The sequence below is a fragment of the Plutella xylostella genome, chromosome 11, assembly GCF_932276165.1.
Source record: "Plutella xylostella chromosome 11, ilPluXylo3.1, whole genome shotgun sequence".
NCBI lineage: Eukaryota > Metazoa > Arthropoda > Insecta > Lepidoptera > Plutellidae > Plutella > Plutella xylostella.
In genome coordinates this window covers 1629392-1645993 of record NC_063991.1, presented here as the reverse complement: position 1 = coordinate 1645993, position 16602 = coordinate 1629392, and the positions used below count along the sequence as shown (strand labels likewise).

The window sequence follows — 16602 nt, the reverse complement described above, 5'->3', positions numbered from 1 at the left end:
AACACAGACATTCATTGTTCTCTGTGAAACAAATAAACTTCAAATTCAATTTTGGTTGGATGGCTCTTTGCCGTGTGTGACTAACACGGCTAACTGGGCCAGAGTCACGTGACCAATAATAAACTTCTTATTCTGAGCATCCGTAAAATCACAGATAACCTTTTAACTAACCTAAAAAGTTAAAGATTTTGACAGATTATCAAACAAACAAGCTTTTGGGTTCCAATCTTTTCATTTTCTGCAATAAATTCCTCGAAAATAACTAGTTTTACCCAACAAATAATCCAACTAGAACACCAAGATGCTGCCGCTCTCCTTGCTGCGGACTGCGCAGAACCACCCTATGCTGGTGGAGCTGAAGAACGGCGAAACTTACAACGGCCACCTCGTCAGCTGCGACAACTGGATGAACATCAACTTGCGCGAGGTGATCTGCACGTCGCGAGACGGTGACAAGTTCTGGAGGATGCCCGAATGCTACATCCGAGGCAGCACGATCAAGTATTTGCGAATTCCCGATGAAGTTATAGACATGGTGAAGGAGGAAACTCAAGTGAAGGCGAGAGGGCGCAGCGAAGTGAATAAGGGTCGTGGAGGAGGTCAGAACATGCGGCAAGGAGGTCGTGGCGGTGGGCGGGGTGCATTTGGAAGCCGCGGCGGCCGCGCGCCCCCATTGGCCGGGCGCGGTGGCGGGAATCCCGGCCGGAATCCACAGAATAAAAATAAGAAATAATAGTAAGTTTGGCTGTATGTATTAGAGTGTAAATGGTTACTTTAATTACTAAATTATAAGACTTTTCTCAACAAACTCTCTGTTGTTTTTATAGAAACCTGTTGAGTTGAGTACCCTTGAGTAAGTATATAATTCATTGCCAGGGTTCAACACCACAACCACTACAGGATAAGACTATTATCCACTACCCTACTAAGTCATTTGACATAAAAGTAAACACCGTAATACTATGAAAACTTTATTAAACTCGTAAAAAAACAACTCAACACAATAACAAAAGACTCAAAATCCCTACAACTTCTTCAAAGTCTTATAGTGGACCAAATGGTCGCACTCTCTAAGCTTGGCCGCTGCCTGTTCCGGGGTGAGGTCTCGCTGTGACTGTGCGAGCATCTCGTAGCCGACCATGAACTTCTTGATGGAAGCTGAGCGCAGCAACGGGGGCAGGTATAGCGCGTGCAGCAGCCAGTGCGGAGAGTCTCCGGGGATCTTGGTTGGACCAGTTGGGGCTCCTGTGGAAAATACATTTTGTTTTGTGTAAGTAGGTAAAATACATTTTCACGGTTTACTGCAACAAAGGACAGTGTAAATCTTTCACCAAGCAACTCTTTACTGGCAAACTGAATCTGATTTTTTCCATGGATCACCAGAAAATATTAATCTACCATCTATAATAATGGTGGCAAGGTTTTACTGTGGCCTTGCTTTTCAGATTTTTTATGTGTCACACACACGCACACAAATTAATTAGAGTAAGCTTGGCTAATAAACGTTATGTGCATAGTCTGCCACTGATATAACTGAGCCACCCCATGTATGTTTAATCATTTACAGTTAACTTTTTTCTAATTTCTTCTAAGCCATAAATTTTGAAATGTCATTAAAATTGCTAAATACTATAGGACACTATAGGTGAATTAATTATGGTGCTCAATAAAATCGTACCTATACCTACTGGATCCTATCCCTATACAAATACATAAAATAAACCACCTACCATGCCATCCCATGCTATACGGGAAGCTGCACTTAAACAAATTATCATATTTCGTGTTCAACTGCTTCATGATCTCAGCTAAGCTCCGTTTCTGGGCGTCAGTGAGGTCGGTCAGCCTCTGAGGGTGGCCGTGCTTGGGCAACAGCATGGTCTCGTAAGGCCACTGCGCCCAGTAGGGAACCAGGGCCACCCAGTCGGTGTTCTCGATTACTATTCTTTCCTGGAATGAGAGAAATATCAGTGAAACCAAATAGAACGAAGTGTAGTCTTGTTTTCTTAAATTATTGCGCTTTGTGCTAGTTAATAAATAGAGGGGTGTCAAGAAAAGGGTGGTTTACCCTACAATTTGGGTTGCTGTTTGGTTACCTAGTATAATTTGGGTTACTGCACTGGACCAATAATTATTCTATAACGTAGCAATGAGTGTTTTCCTGGTGATTGAATAGCTTCAGCTGGAGACACTAGTGTATATTTAGGGAGTTACCTAAGTTAATTACCTTGCTTTCTAGTTCCTTCTCGACGTATTCAACAAGAAGTGCTTTCTTGTATTTGGTGTAGAACTCCTTTTGGCAACTGTAACATTACATAAGAAAATGTTATTCCAAAATGTCGATTACATAAGAAATGATGAAGCAGCGACAGAAACCTATCCTCGGCCTTCCTCATCCAGCCACTTCCGGACACCTGTCTTTGGTTCAGCGGGTTGGAGGTAACCTTAGTCCTCTGACGGATAACCTCATTTCTGATACGATACATCGGAGAAACCCCAGCTTATCTTCATAGCACGCTGAGCGATTTTGAATCGACACTGCTTAAGGATTTTTTGGTGGAGGTAACCCTACTGGACGCATAGGTAATCGTGGTCTGGAGTACTTCCTTACCGATCCTTAATCCTTGGCTCGTTGGGCAGGAAGCTGGACGCCCACACCTGGCAGTGCGGGTGCGGATTGGAGCAGCCCATGATGGCGCCCTTGTTCTCGAAGATCTGCACCCACGTGTAGCGGCGACCCAGCTCGGCTAGCTGGTTGGTCCACCTGGAAGGATTTGGGGTTCGAGATAAATACATGCTTAGATGGCCGGACGGTGTAGTGGTGAGTAACCCGGATTGCTATACCGATGGTTCGGGGTTCCTTGGGGCCCCCGCAGAGGTACTTGGGACTAAAACAAAATTGACGAAGATTGGGTTCGATTAAAGCGATGGTAAGTATAGTTATATTCTTTAGAGCCCTGTCTCACCGGGATGCCATGGCATTGCCACACCGTCAGTGACGACGTCATCACCATGGATTCCTAGGGCTCTTAAAGCGTTAGGTGAACCTTTGACTGAAAATTATGTAGGTACTAAACTATTATTTACTTACTCTTGCACCACAGCTAATATTTCATCCACGGTCATCAGCGGAAGAGTGATGTTTGAGTCTGGGTGGAAGCACATGACCCTGGAAATTATAAAAGTTCGTTAGCATCCATCATATGAATTAATGGTTTAATTGGCATTGCTGAAAGTACTAATTTACTTCGAAGCTAAAGTCTCTACAGTGCACTTCCCTTTACTTTGTTACTTTTGATACCTCTTCGCAAACCTCACTTAGTGTTAGACACAGACACACACACATCAATCCTATAACCCCTCTCCCCCACCTGCAAGTGCCCCTCGCCTGCTTGGCCTGGAACAGCGGGTGCTCGCTCTGCGGGGGCTCCGGGACGCGCTCCAGCAGCGCGGGGAAGTCGTTGGGGAACACGTACGGTGGCCTGCGCCTAAAAGTATACAGGCAGAGTTTTTAAAACAGCGATCTCAAGCTCACATGCTGCTCAAGCACATCCACATAAACACTACTGCTACACACATCACACACAACACGTCCCCGGATTTATAACAGATGTAGCTGGTCCCTTCATCATCAGGGATCGCTATTTTAAAAACTCCGCCTGTATACTTTTAGGCGCAGGCCACCGTACGTCGACGTGTAGAGCGGGTTTAGTAGAACAAAACCACAGTGGTGTCTTTTACTATACAGTATGTTAGATAATACAATACATGTTAGATAAGAGGTTATGATTAAAGCGCTCCGCTCACCGAGAGTCGAGGTGACATCAAAGAGGCGCGCCTTCCTTAGTTATGTCTTCTATATGCCAGCCCAGGGTCGACGCTTACTGAAGAAGTTGATTCGGAGTCGCGGCGCGGGCGAAGCGAGAACTTGAATTCAAGTATACTTACTTAAATGATAAACAATTTATTGCGCCAATTGACTATGCCACCACAACTACGCCGGCCGCCTCCATTCTAGCTGTGGTTGGAGCGCCTTTGACACACACACATCAACCTTATAACCCCTCTCCCCCACCTGCAAGTGCCCCTCGCCTGCTTGGCCTGGAACAGCGGGTGCTCGCTCTGCGGGGGCTCCGGGACGCGCTCCAGCAGCGCGGGGAAGTCGTTGGGGAACACGTACGTCGACGTGTAGAGGGGGTTTAGTAGAACAACATTACAGTGGTGTCTTTTACTATACATTATGTTAGATAAGAGGTTATGATTAAGGCGCTCCGCTCACCGAGATTCAAGGTGACATCAAAGAGGCGCGCCTGCTCTATGTCTTCTACAGGGTGTTGAAAAAAGCGTACACTAAGCCGAAACCTTCATGTTCAGCATGGTAATCATTCTCCATAGTAAAAAAGTCACGTGACCAACAGAGTTTCTATGGATGATCCCGACGAATTGAGAACCTCCTCCTTTTTTTGAAGTCAGTTAAAAATGTTTTTTTTTTGTTTCGCGAATTTTGAAATTCTGATTTCAGTTTCGGGCTTAGATACCTATAACATGCTGCACATGTAGGTTTCGGCTTAGTAGGGGAAAAGGGGTAGTAACTGGCCACTTAAGCACCTTGGCCACTTTACGTGTGTGCTCCATCTAAATGCATGATCCGATTTAGGTGATTTATATATCTAATGATTCACTAGATCCTGTTGATTGTTTTTTTGATCAATTTAATAATCAATAAGAACTATTTATTTAAATATCTTTATTTAAATGAAAAGTATCACTTTTGTGTAGTAACTGGCCATAAATTTTAGTAACTGGCCCTCTTATTTTGCAGTAACTGGCCACCTAATATAATTAACTAAAATGACAAGTTTTAACCTTATAACTACTGCAAACATTATAAAAAACCTATTACAATTAATGTGTTATGACGTAGTTAATGTGTTAACACTTAATAATGAGAAATATCTAATATTTCTTAACAAATAAACAGTTCATCATCATCATCACGTCCCCACCTGCTGGGGCACGGGTTTCCTTCCAATGAAGGAAGGATTTTCTAACAAAATTTAATATAAAAACAAAAATACTTCTACAATTCAATACTCCTTCAATGTAATTAGTGTAACAACGTCACAATTCACATATTATTATGACAAAAATAAGTTTCTTATCTATAAATCATCACAAATCTTTATTAACAATCATATTGAATTATTTCAAGTTTATATTAAGTCAAATCCTTAAATCTTAGCTTCTTCTTGAACTAATTTTAAGATTGTATAAAATACAACTTGCTACATACAACGCACGGACACTGAGAGAGGACGAGAAGATGATGTAACACGAGGTAGAGCTGGGCAAAAAAATAAGGACATCTTAGGGCTATCGGAGAGCGGTGGTAGCTCAGTCGGGTAAGCGCCCGCTTCTCACGCCAGAGATGCGGATTCGAATCCCGGTGCTGACATGTACCAATTAGTTCTTTTAACTTAAGTACAATGTATACCATCACTCTTACGGTGAAGGAAAACATCGTGAGGAAACCTGCATGTCTAGATTTTGCACATCTAGATATGTGAACCCACCAAGTGGAAACCCCGCAGTGGAATGCCAGCATGGAGGGAAATGGTCCAAGCTAAGAAAGACAGTTTAGACCTTGGGGTTATGCACAAAGGTTCCATTCGAGAGAGCCAGGTGCAGGCACTGACACCCCCACACAGAATATAATAGAATAGGGCTATCGGAAATCCTTAGAGAGGGACACGATGACCCTGAAGTCTGGCCACATGCTCTACCATCGAGAGGGTAACCAACTGTCCCAAGGTGGCGTAGGATTTCTTGTCAACAAGATCCTTGTCAACAAGTTAGTGGAGATCAGTAGTGTGTCGAATCGGGTACGCCGTACCTTGTACTTAAACTAACGGAGAGGGATTCCTTGAAGGTCGTACAGGTATATGCACCAACCTCGACACACTCTGACTCAGAAGTCGAAGCAGTATAGTTACGAAGATATCTCTAGGGCTATCAAGTGTACTGCTAAGACCCAATACACCATTGTGATGGGGGACTTCAACGCCAAAGTGGGAGTACAAGAATGCAAAGAATTGAGGGTAGGACCCAATGGCTTTACTAGCAGAAATCGGAGAGGGCAAATTCTTGTTGACTTCCTCGAATGAGACAGACCAGAATGGGCTGTACTTGATGAATTCTTTCTATGAGAAACATCCCCGGAGGAAGTGAACATGGTCAAGCCCCGATGGTGTAGGACGAAAAATGAAATCGACTTCATTATGACTGACAAGCGGCACATATCCAGAGATGCCTCAGTGATTTACACAATATGATTTATACATTTTAAACTGGGAGTGATCACCGACTTCTTGGAGGCACTCTGAATATCAACTTCAAGCTGGAGAGAAGACTGATGAAGCAGGCCCTTCGTCCCACGCTGCACCAAATTGAAGTTGGCATGGCAACTCCAGCTTCCAAAGAGAACAACAGAGCCGATTCGAATCGCTGCTAACCACTACGGATATTGACGAGGATACAGTCCAAATGAAGGAGGCTGAAGGATTAAGGCTGTTTGTCGGCTGGGCTACCATTATCCTGAAGAGATTTTAGGATATATCCTGAAACATAAAATATTTCGCAGTAACTGGCCATGTAGTAACTGGCCACTAGAATACCTATGCCAGTTACTACTAAATATTGAACGATTTTTACAAAAATTTTACCACAGAAAATGCTATTTAAATCCAAGGTAATAAGCTGTATTTTAAGTTAATTTACTTGCAAGTAGCAAATTGGGGTAACTGGCATAGGGGGGCCAGTTACTAAAAATACTATAAAACAGGAACCAGTAACTGGCCAAGTCGAAAAATGCAATAAAAAATCAAATCAAGGATTAAATCAGTACAAATTATAATTGCTTACCTCAAAATCTATCGTTGTCACTATTTAAAGTCACTCACAAAAGCTGGGGACAAAAAATATCGCCTCTCGAAATAATGTCTTCGCTTAACGTTTTCTTAGCGCACAACCATTTTAACAGACGCACTGTCGCCGACTGTCAGAAAATTGCGGGTATTTTGAAGACCAATCCTTCAAGCGGAGTGAGTGGGAACTAAAATGAACGACAACTTACTAGTGGTTAGTGTCAAGCTGTAACAGATGGCGTGCTGTCATCGTATTTCTTATTTTAGGCGAATGAAAAGCTGTGTGGCCAGTTATTGGGGGTGGCCAATTTCACCACTGTTTACCCTATACCCTTTTTGCAACACCCTGTATATGCCAGCCCAGGGTCGCTTACTGAAGAAATTGTAATGCGACGGCGACGCCACCACGACGCCGCCTGGAAGAGTCCATAGTCCGAGCTGTAGTTGGAGCACCATAGACACAGACACACACACCAATCCTATAACCCCTCTCTCACCTGCAAGTGCCCTTCGCCTGTTTGGCCTGGAACAGCGGGTGCTCGCTCTGCGGGGGCTCCGGGACGCGCTCCAGCAGCGCGGGGAAGTCGTTGGGGAACACGTACGTCGACGTGTAGACGGGGTTTAGTAGAACAACATTACAGTGGTTTGGTTACCAAAAAAATTATTATGAACGACACCACAGTGGTGTCGTTTACAATGAATTGCATGTTAGATAAGAGCTCATGATTCAGGCGCTCCGCTCACCGACAGTCGAGGTGACATCGCAGCAACGGCGATAAACAGGCGCGCCTTTCCTAGATGTCTTCTGCGAGTATATGCCAGCCCAGGGTCGACGCTTACTGAAGAAGTCGATATTGCGCCATTGCGATAAAGCCGATGCGACGCCACCACGACGCCGCATGGTCTCTAGCTTTGGTTGGAGCGCCTTAGACACACACACACATCAATCCTATAACCCCTCTCCCCCACCTGCAAGTGCCCTTCGCCTGCTTGGCCTGGAACAGCGGGTGCTCGCTCTGCGGGGGCTCCGGGACGCGCTCCAGCAGCGCGGGGAAGTCGTTGGGGAACACGAACGTCGACGTGTAGAGGGGGTTTTTCTGGAAAGATGGAAAGAGAGAGGATTCATTTAGGTGTTAGGTATTGGTGACATATGACTTCTGCAGTGATAAAAGGGCAGACTTGAGATAGTCTCCATGTCTGTGATGTAGTTATAAAGGTATCCACTTTTACCTTTCGGCTTCTCACGCAACGCAACGGAAGCATCGCATTCATATTCTTTATATAAAAATTCACACAAATTTCGTCCAGCGTTTCTGTAAGTATAGGTACATTTATGAAAATCCAAAATGTGGAACCTACCTTGAAAGCAACAATAAATTTATAATAATTCCTCTATGATATTCCACCTTCCTGCAATGAGATGGTATTAGGGCTATATTTTAATTGCCGATAGACCAATGTCACCATTGCTTCAGTATACTCCAATGGCCCACATTGTTATACCTAAGTAACTAGATAGGATACGGTCAGCTTTAGTTTTATATACCTAACTATTGTAAGTACCTTATCAATCTCACGTTCAAGCGGGGTCCAGGCAATAATATTCGTAATAAAGAATCAGCAGCCAACGGTAATATCCCCGAAAAACACTACTCTGTAGATTTTGTATTCACCTGTCCATTCCCCCTAACAGCGCCAGGTTTCAGAGGGTTGTTCTGCAGCGGCTCCTCCTCAGCCGGGGGCTCCGTCTGGCCGGACCAGGGCCGCAGACAGCGGTGTGGGGACACCGGGAGACACGGGGCTTTGAGAGTATACCTACTTACTTACATGGCTACCTACCTACGATACGCTACCTATACTACTATCTGCTGCTGTTACGGTAGCCTTTATTCCGACGAGCTTTTCGAAAGTTTTCCCGTGAGAATTCCGCGATAAAAAGAGGCCTATGTGTTATTCCAGGGTGTCAGCTAACTAAAAACCTAATTACGTTAAAATAGGTTTAGCCGATTTGACGTGAAGAAGTATCAAACTTACACACTCACTAAGTATACCTACTTGCTGATTCTGATTTATGTAACTAAGTATAACATAAACATTTATTAACCTGTCCATTCCCCCTAACCGCGCCAGGTTTCAGAGGGTTGTTCTGCAGCGGCTCCTCCTCAGCCGGGGGCTCCGTCTGGCCGGACCAGGGCCGCAGACAGCGGTGTGGGGACACCAGGATCCATGAGTCTTTGAGAGTACCTACTTACCTACTTACTTACTTACATGGCTACCTATCTATGCTACGCTACCTAACTAACTACTATTTGCTGTACGAAAGCCTTTATTCCCGCGAGCTTATCTAAAGTTTTCCCGTGGTAATTCCGCGATAAAAAGTAGCCTACATGTTAATCCAGGGTGTTAGCTAACTCCATACAAAATTTCATTAAAATCGGTTTAGCCGTTTTGTCGTGAAGAAGTTACAAACAAACAGTACACATACTCACAAACTTTCGCATTTATAATAATATTAGTATGATGAAATAAATATCTATTCACCTGTCCATTCCCCCTGACGGCGCCTGGTTTCAGAGGGTTATTCTGCAGCGGCTCCTCCTCAGCCGGGGGCTCCGTCTGTCCGGACCAGGGCCGCAGACAGCGGTGCGGGGACACCAGGATCCAGGAGTCTTTGAGCGGGTTGTAGCGGATGTGCTGGTGCTCTGTGGAGGGGGAAGTTTGGATAGACAGACGCTATACAAGTTTGGATAGACAGAATCAGATGCTATACAAGTTTGGATGGACATATGCTATACAAGTTTGGATAGACAGACGCTATACAAGTTTGGATAGACAGACGCTATACAAGTTTGGATAGACAGACGCTATACACGTGTTTAAATGATTACGTTTGATCATCTAATGGTGGTTAGTAACTAACTAGTTACTAGTCTACCCAGACAAGTTTCCAAGATAGAAATGATCAAAATCTAGAATTTTTCTGTTTAAATTGTAAAGTAAAGTGGAAAGTTTTTAATTTAGTACACGTAAATTACTTTGGAGGCATTTTTGCATTATATTATGTAGTGGTACTGTGTTAGATTAACAATATACAAACAAGATGAAGTGTTAGTGCAAAATATACATACATGCTCACGACTGTATTCCCCGATTCCCCGTTGCAAAATAAACGTCTCGACAAATAACACCTTCTACCACTGAACCCTTATTTTAAATTATAGTTGGATTAAGAAGATGTGTGTTACATTGGTTGTCATTAGATTGAACTTAAAACGGTTTGACAGTAAACAAAATACGGACAGTATTATGCTTTGTTTTTGTATGTAGGTAACATACCATCTTCTTCATTTATTTTTAATCTAAGAATTTAGAAAAAGCACTACGGTATATACGCCGGCTTTATTTAGTTATTTAGTTGTAACCTTACCACTACACTACCCACATTTGTTTAGGCCAACTTGACTGATAAACAACAGCCTTGAATTGACCTCAAATTATAAATTGAACTTCAATATTCTCTCAACCTAATTTATGACTAGGAAGTAGGTTATCTAGTAAAATTATCTAATGGTAAACAAAATGCATAACTTACCTACCTGTAGGATTAAATTCAGCCATTTTTTATCACTTCTAATTGAACAAGATGCTTCACACAGACTATGTCTGCTCGGTACAAAGTTTAAGTCACAACTGACTGTTATAAAGATTATATACAGTTATAGCGCTCTCTGATAACGCGTAATAACATGCAGTGGCTCTCAAACTCTAAACTTTTAGTTGGTTACACAGAGAAAACACAGAGTGAAGGTTCCTGTTCCTTTATTTAATTACTCATATTAACTACTAGTAGGTACTTATATTTACGTTTTATGTAGGAAATTCACACAGTTTGTCCTTACTTGAATGATAAAAGTTTGATATTCAAAGAATATTGTTAATGTGTGTTAGTAGGTATGGCACGTGAGTCTACGAATTCTAGATCAAGCTGAGCTGTCTAGTCTTTTCTGCGATGGTAGGTAGGTGGGTAATAAAGGTTGCTATGACATTGACTTTTGGACACCCTGTATATCCAGACGTCCTGTCTGGATATACAGAATACAGATATAGACAGTTTCCTACTACTTAGCCTAAGGTGGAATTTCACCAAACACGTATTTAGTAGCCTCTCAAATGTCTGTCAGTTAGTACAAAATGTATTTAAAATTTGATTTAAGTAAATACAATTTTAAATACGTTTAGCGTTTGATAAAAGTGACCCTAGTAGATGTGCAGCTTTAATCACGATGTGTAGTTAGGTAGGTACCTACTAACAAAAGTAGGCATGCTTAGGTACTTACAAAGTTTTTAATGACAGATAACTAGTTAAGTACATGTGTATTTTTTTTTACCTACACGTAACTACTAATACCAACTTATCTAAGTTTATCTTCAACCTAATCAAAAGTTGTAAACAAATAAACATTTAACTTTTGACATGGCTAAGCTGATTAGGTAAATGATGCAAATTTTAATGAAGATAAAATAGGCAGATTAGCCCCTTTCATAACATCGCCGTATGTGTAACACCTAAACAAGTTTTTGCGCCATCTACAGATAGTTTCCGGAACTTCTACTCTCCAACACCATCTAGTGACATTTTCCGGAACATCTTGGAGTTTCAACCCACCAACGCCATCTAGTATCATTTTCCAGAACTTCTTAAATTTTCCCCTACCAACGCCATCTATGAGCATTTCCCGGAACAACTGCAGCCACACGCAGCTGTAAACAGAGTCAGCTGGGAATAATCAAATAATTTGCGGACAGACACAGTTAGTACCACAGTGACACAGTTTTAAGTATTGATTTAAACATTTTTACACGTGCTGCAAGGGAATGGCCTTCGCCTATTGATTTTCAGAGTTTCCGCAGAGAGATAAGAGCTGTAGGCTCGGTATTGCGGCAGAAAGCTTGTTAATTTTTATTTTACGATCGAGCTCTGATGTTCTGCATACATACATGCATACATATTATGCTCACAACTGTAATACTCTAAGGGGTAGTCAGAGGTGACGCGCAAGCGAGTCACCCGCTTTTGACTTTACATTTTTGTACTCACGTGATAGGTCGTGAGCCGTTTTTGTAGTTAGGGTATATCTAGATTCTAGATGTGCAGGTTTCCTCACGATGTTTTTCTTCACCGCAAGACGAAGATTCTATTCTATTATATTCTGAAGGCGCGGAAGGGGGGGGGGATCACATCCCCCTAATTTCAGCTCAGAAAGCCTAGCTCCCGTGTAAACTGGAGCAGCAAGCCTGGATGTTGCAAAAGCTGAGATAGAATAATTGATGTTTTCTTTCAATCGTCATCGAAATAAATATAGGTACTCACTTACTATATAATCCACTTACATAGTAGGTACCTACTTAGCTAGGACATGAGCAAGGCAAGACTAAAACAATGATTCAAAATATAATGCACATCCAAATGATAGTGACAAAACTCGTCATTTCAAACAACTTTTTTTTCCAAGAACTCGTGTTATCTATATCTCGCCACCCTTGGCTGGCAGGGTGGCTTGCACCAAACATTGAAACGAAACTGTTAACCAAATATTATAACTGTTAAAATTTCAGAGGCTCTCCAACAACCAACCTCTTAGGTACTATAGCTATCCTAAATTTCGCCTAAAAATGCTGACAAAAATTTCAGACTTTTTTTGCCTAAACCACGCTGTATTCTGGCTCTATAGCCCACATCCGCAGTGGGTGCAGGTACAGCCTACACTGCTGTCACTATTCTGCTAACTAATTAACCCTTTAGCTGCCAACACTTTTAACAAATTTAAATAACTAACAGGCGATCCTGAACTGATATAATAATATATACTCGGGCCCGATAAGTTTAACAACACATACACGCACTCACGCCTTGTACTAATGTACTCCCTTGCGGGGTAGGCAGAGGTGCATTGCTGCACCCACTTTTCGCCAGAGTGTTATGTTAGTCCCAATGTAATAGGGGGCGGGCCTATTGCCATTTTACGGGCACATCCAAGACCCGAGAACAAATATCTGTGTTTAAACAAATATCTGCCCCAGCCGGGAATCGATAAATCGACAAAAACCACTTGTAATAAACTTTAATAATAGGGCTTAAATAACAGCCAGGGTCAATAATATTTGGTTATATGCAAGGAACAAGCATAACTAATTAAGTACCTATTGCCCTTTCGTCCGCTTTAACACACAACTTATTTAGTACTCATCGGACATATCATAGCCTGGTTGTAAGTACAACTTATTTATATGTTCTTCTTTAATAGTGATTTGTTGTGTATATGTCAGAAAACGGACCATGTAAGCATTTTATCAATATAACTATCTATGTATAGGCACAAAAGGGGTTGGTTTCACGATAACACCGGATTATTTAGCAGAAAGCGCCCCCCGTTTCTCTTGCGAGTGGCTTTGGACGCAATGCACCATTCCACCTACCCACAGCCAGGGACTCCCACGTAACCGGGTTCAGCTGCATTCTTTCTGAGGTCACACAACACTCTACAGTCCGAAAATCTACGATATTTTAATATGAGAACTAGATGGAGTGTCATTGCAAAACAAAAGTTTCGAAAAATAACGCAATACTTCTACAGATGAGCTCTTATTTTGAATTATTTCAGTTAAAGTGAGAACTTATAATATTTTTGATTTTATTCAAGGGTACAAACATAGAACAACGCGGACTCGGGTGTACAACGGATGTCATTAGGGTTAAACATAAAAACAGTTTGACAGTTTAAAAAATACGTGCAGTTTTTTGCTCTATTTTTGTATGATGTTAGTATATCGTTAATCAAGCTGATACTGCTCACTTTGCAACGGGCAAAATATAGCACCAGCTGACGCTAATCTGACTGGGCTATAGTCACTTTAACCACGGTGGCAATAAACCCCACAATTTCAGTGTCTGTACATTGAAACTCTATGAATATTTCAGATTATCATCGTTTATTCAACGTATATTTTTATGATTATTTGTTGAATGTCAAGATTTTGAGTCTACTAAAGATCTACAACTACATACCACCACTTCACAAAGGCTCAGTCACTGAGGAGAAGAAAATAAAAGGAGTGAAAGAAACAGACCCCTTAGCATGAATTTTCATCGTGAAACGTGAAATTACTCGATGAATTTTGTAGGGAAATTTTAGTTCTGCTACCGACCGCCAGGGGCGCTGTTCATATTTTCATACAAAATTACTCGATGAATTCTACTTCACGTTCACGATGAAAATTCATGCTAAGGGGTCAACAGTCTGAAATGTTTGCTACGAGATTGCTACGCCGCCGCGTAGCAGGGTCTACGGGCTACGACTGCGTAGGCCGGCTACGAATCGCGTAGGCTTTAGGTAAACAGGATCTAAGACTTTGTAAGGTGTATAAATGAGAAAATACGTGTTTCGGTAGAGATAGTGGTAACTTGGTCAAGGTGATAGATAAAGGCTATTTATGACAAGAAATACACTTTTTCACACTGGAAGAAGCGAAAGAGGTGTGTCAGAATCGTGCCCAGTGGAGATCTGTAATCTCTGCCTACCCCTTTGGGAGACAGGCGTGAGCGTGTATGAATGTATGTATGTAAATACATTTTTAATTTGTCAAAAAAAATTACTGAGGTCCTATCACGGGCTAACGTGCCAATTCTATACTATTTTCGATACTACACAAACATATGGAAAAATAACAGCGCCAACGTAGTCACTTTTGGAACTAACAAATTTGCCTTACATTTTGACAGTGACAGTTGATGATACGCAACGACGTAAACGATTATAAGGTTCGAAAATCTTATAATCGCTGCACTAACAGTTTTCTATGAAAGAAAGTGGATGAATCTACTAAACACACAATTTTTTTTCAATAATATCCTGTCGATATATATGTGCAGTTTATTATCAATATATTCATAAGTAATTTTTTCTTTGTTGTAATACCTTAAATATTTGCAGATAATTTACTGTAAAAACATAACAGCTCATAGGTTTTCAGGCCACGATGCTCATATCTAGGGCGTGCAGGGTGCCTTTATCTAGGTCATCTAAATATAGAGCGTTTGTTTGTTTTCTCATATAAGAATACCACCCCGTATATTGCTCTAATAACTCGCCAGTTTAGTTACCCAAAAATATAGCTCTCCCATTTTTGTATTCATCATAAAATCATTTTAATAGGTTATCATTGTTTAGTAGTCATAATTTTGCTTCCGCGGTCTACCAAAAACCGTCTTTGTGTACCGTAGCGTTCTAGCTATAAGTATAGTGACACAAATATATTATAGAAGATTAGTTTTGTGACGTCAGACAGCCTACTGCAGGTCTGGACTGCATCAAAGCCTTCCAACCAGATGTAGAGAACTAGCCTTTCTGCAGTAAACGACTCGACCAACGTTGGACAAACAACACCATGGTTAATAGCCAACGTTGGCCCCAATCCGGCTACTTGGTTGCGTTATCGATAACACAAGTTTGAGGTTACAGTTTTTTATTTCCTTTTAACTTTAACTGCGCAGTGTTTTTTCTACGTACTTTTAGGTTTGGTAAATAACTTTTGATGCTGTTTAGAGATTGAATGTTCTCTAACAATAAGTACTTATAAAATGTGCTGGTTTTTCAAATTGTTACTAGATAATCGATAGCTAAGTACGCAACAGGGACAAAACCTTCCAACTGAGTGACTCAAACCACTCCCATACACACATCCAAACTAATCAATCTCCACCTTATCTCAATTTATCTCGCACCAAACACTATCTACATACAACATGACCCACAAACCTCCCCAACATTTGTACCAACAGCCAACAACCGGGCTATGCGCGCGCTTACTGATCGATTCTCGGGCAGAACCTCAGTAGCCGCTCGGCCTCCGTCGAGTCCGGTCGTTAGATGGGGGAGCTCCAATACCCTGGCGCCCCTAGTGTGGCCGACGACGAACGGCAATACAGAGCCCCTTTCCGTAGGGCTCCGCAGTATAGGTGGCCGGCGCCACAGCAGCCGCAGCCCTCGGCATTTGCCCCATGGAGGAGAGCCCCGGCACCGCCGCGGCCGCCAGACTACCGTCGCACGCACTCCTACCCTGGCAAGCCGGAGGAACACTACCAGGTATGTAGCAGGATAAGGAGGTTTGACAGATGGATGATAGCGATTGTCAAGTGTTTCTGCGGTTGTGAGGTAGAAAGGTGTTGTTTTGCGTAGAATCTCTGTTGAATATGGAAGTGAAATGACGACACGTAAGGCCTTACCACGAAAACTTAGACAGTGTTTAACAGATGTTTAGCGCTGTCAAACGCCTAATACACCTGTCAAATATCGTTTTGAGCACTAGTTAAACAATGTTTAGAGTTTTTGTGGTAATACAGGTAGAGTTTTACAATAATACGATAACCTGTCATCCTTTCGGAAAGCCAGGTACCAGGAGAAAAGAAATGGCAAAGAGCTAAGCTGAAGATTCGATTTTTGAATGTATGATCTTTATAGTTACAGTTGTGTCAGTTTACTTACACGGAATGTTAGTCGGTTTTGTGTTTCATGGATGTATGCAAATTGTTAGTTAGCCTTGAGCGCTGAAACTTACACGTATGTGCAACACGTAATGTCATACGTTGATGTATTCGCGTTTTGTTTGTGTAGATAAAGTC

General features: G+C 42.0%; 3 protein-coding genes across 8 annotated transcripts in view; 2 read left to right on the top strand and 1 right to left on the bottom strand.

Moving 5' to 3' along the window:
- The first annotated feature begins 182 nt into the window (after positions 1 to 182).
- LOC105383190 (U6 snRNA-associated Sm-like protein LSm4) lies at positions 183 to 809 on the top strand. The gene has a single exon (XM_011553219.3). It carries the CDS (start codon positions 302 to 304, stop codon positions 731 to 733), a length of 432 nt encoding a protein of 143 aa, XP_011551521.2. The 5' UTR covers positions 183 to 301; the 3' UTR covers positions 734 to 809.
- Positions 810 to 958: 149 nt separating this feature from the next.
- LOC105383189 (probable galactose-1-phosphate uridylyltransferase) lies at positions 959 to 10623 on the bottom strand. 5 transcript variants are annotated; one of them, XM_048624034.1, is made up of 9 exons: positions 10520 to 10623; positions 9550 to 9625; positions 9028 to 9112; positions 7893 to 8020; positions 3092 to 3169; positions 2612 to 2764; positions 2228 to 2303; positions 1731 to 1950; positions 959 to 1245 (listed from the first exon to the last, which is right to left on the bottom strand). In XM_048624034.1, the coding sequence occupies exons 1-9, from the start codon at positions 10539 to 10541 to the stop codon at positions 1025 to 1027; spliced, it is 1059 nt and encodes a 352-aa protein (XP_048479991.1). In that variant the 5' UTR covers positions 10542 to 10623; the 3' UTR covers positions 959 to 1024. The 5 variants fall into 5 exon arrangements, with proteins under 5 accessions (XP_048479991.1, XP_048479990.1, XP_048479989.1 ...); XM_048624033.1 differs by lacking the exon at positions 9028 to 9112 and adding an exon at positions 8597 to 8681; XM_048624032.1 differs by having other exon boundaries at positions 9028 to 9141; positions 9579 to 9625; positions 10520 to 10612.
- A 5181-nt stretch (positions 10624 to 15804) lies between these two features.
- LOC105383188 (translational regulator orb2) overlaps positions 15805 to 16602 on the top strand; it is a 65556-nt gene continuing 64758 nt past the window's right edge. For both annotated transcript variants that reach the window (XM_048624189.1, XM_048624188.1), the window contains exon 1: positions 15805 to 16066. In XM_048624189.1, coding sequence (XP_048480146.1) covers positions 15851 to 16066 — 216 coding nt within the window. In that variant the 5' untranslated portion in view covers positions 15805 to 15850. The remainder of the gene's footprint in view (positions 16067 to 16602) is intronic.

What these genes read in the sequence shown, in the direction of transcription:
- LOC105383190 (XM_011553219.3), top strand. Translation starts at nt 302, where the DNA reads ATGCTGCCGCTCTCCTTGCTGCGGACTGCGCAGAACCACCCTATGCTG.
- LOC105383189 (XM_048624034.1), bottom strand. Translation starts at nt 10,541, where the DNA reads ATGGCTGAATTTAATCCTACAG. An exon ending in GAGCCAAGGATTAAGGATCG is followed by an intron (nt 2,304 to 2,611) that starts GTAAGGAAGTAC and finishes GTAATGTTACAG; the next exon opens with TTGCCAAAAGGAGTTCTACA. An exon ending in AGAAGGAACTAGAAAGCAAG is followed by an intron (nt 1,951 to 2,227) that starts GTAATTAACTTA and finishes CTCTCATTCCAG; the next exon opens with GAAAGAATAGTAATCGAGAA.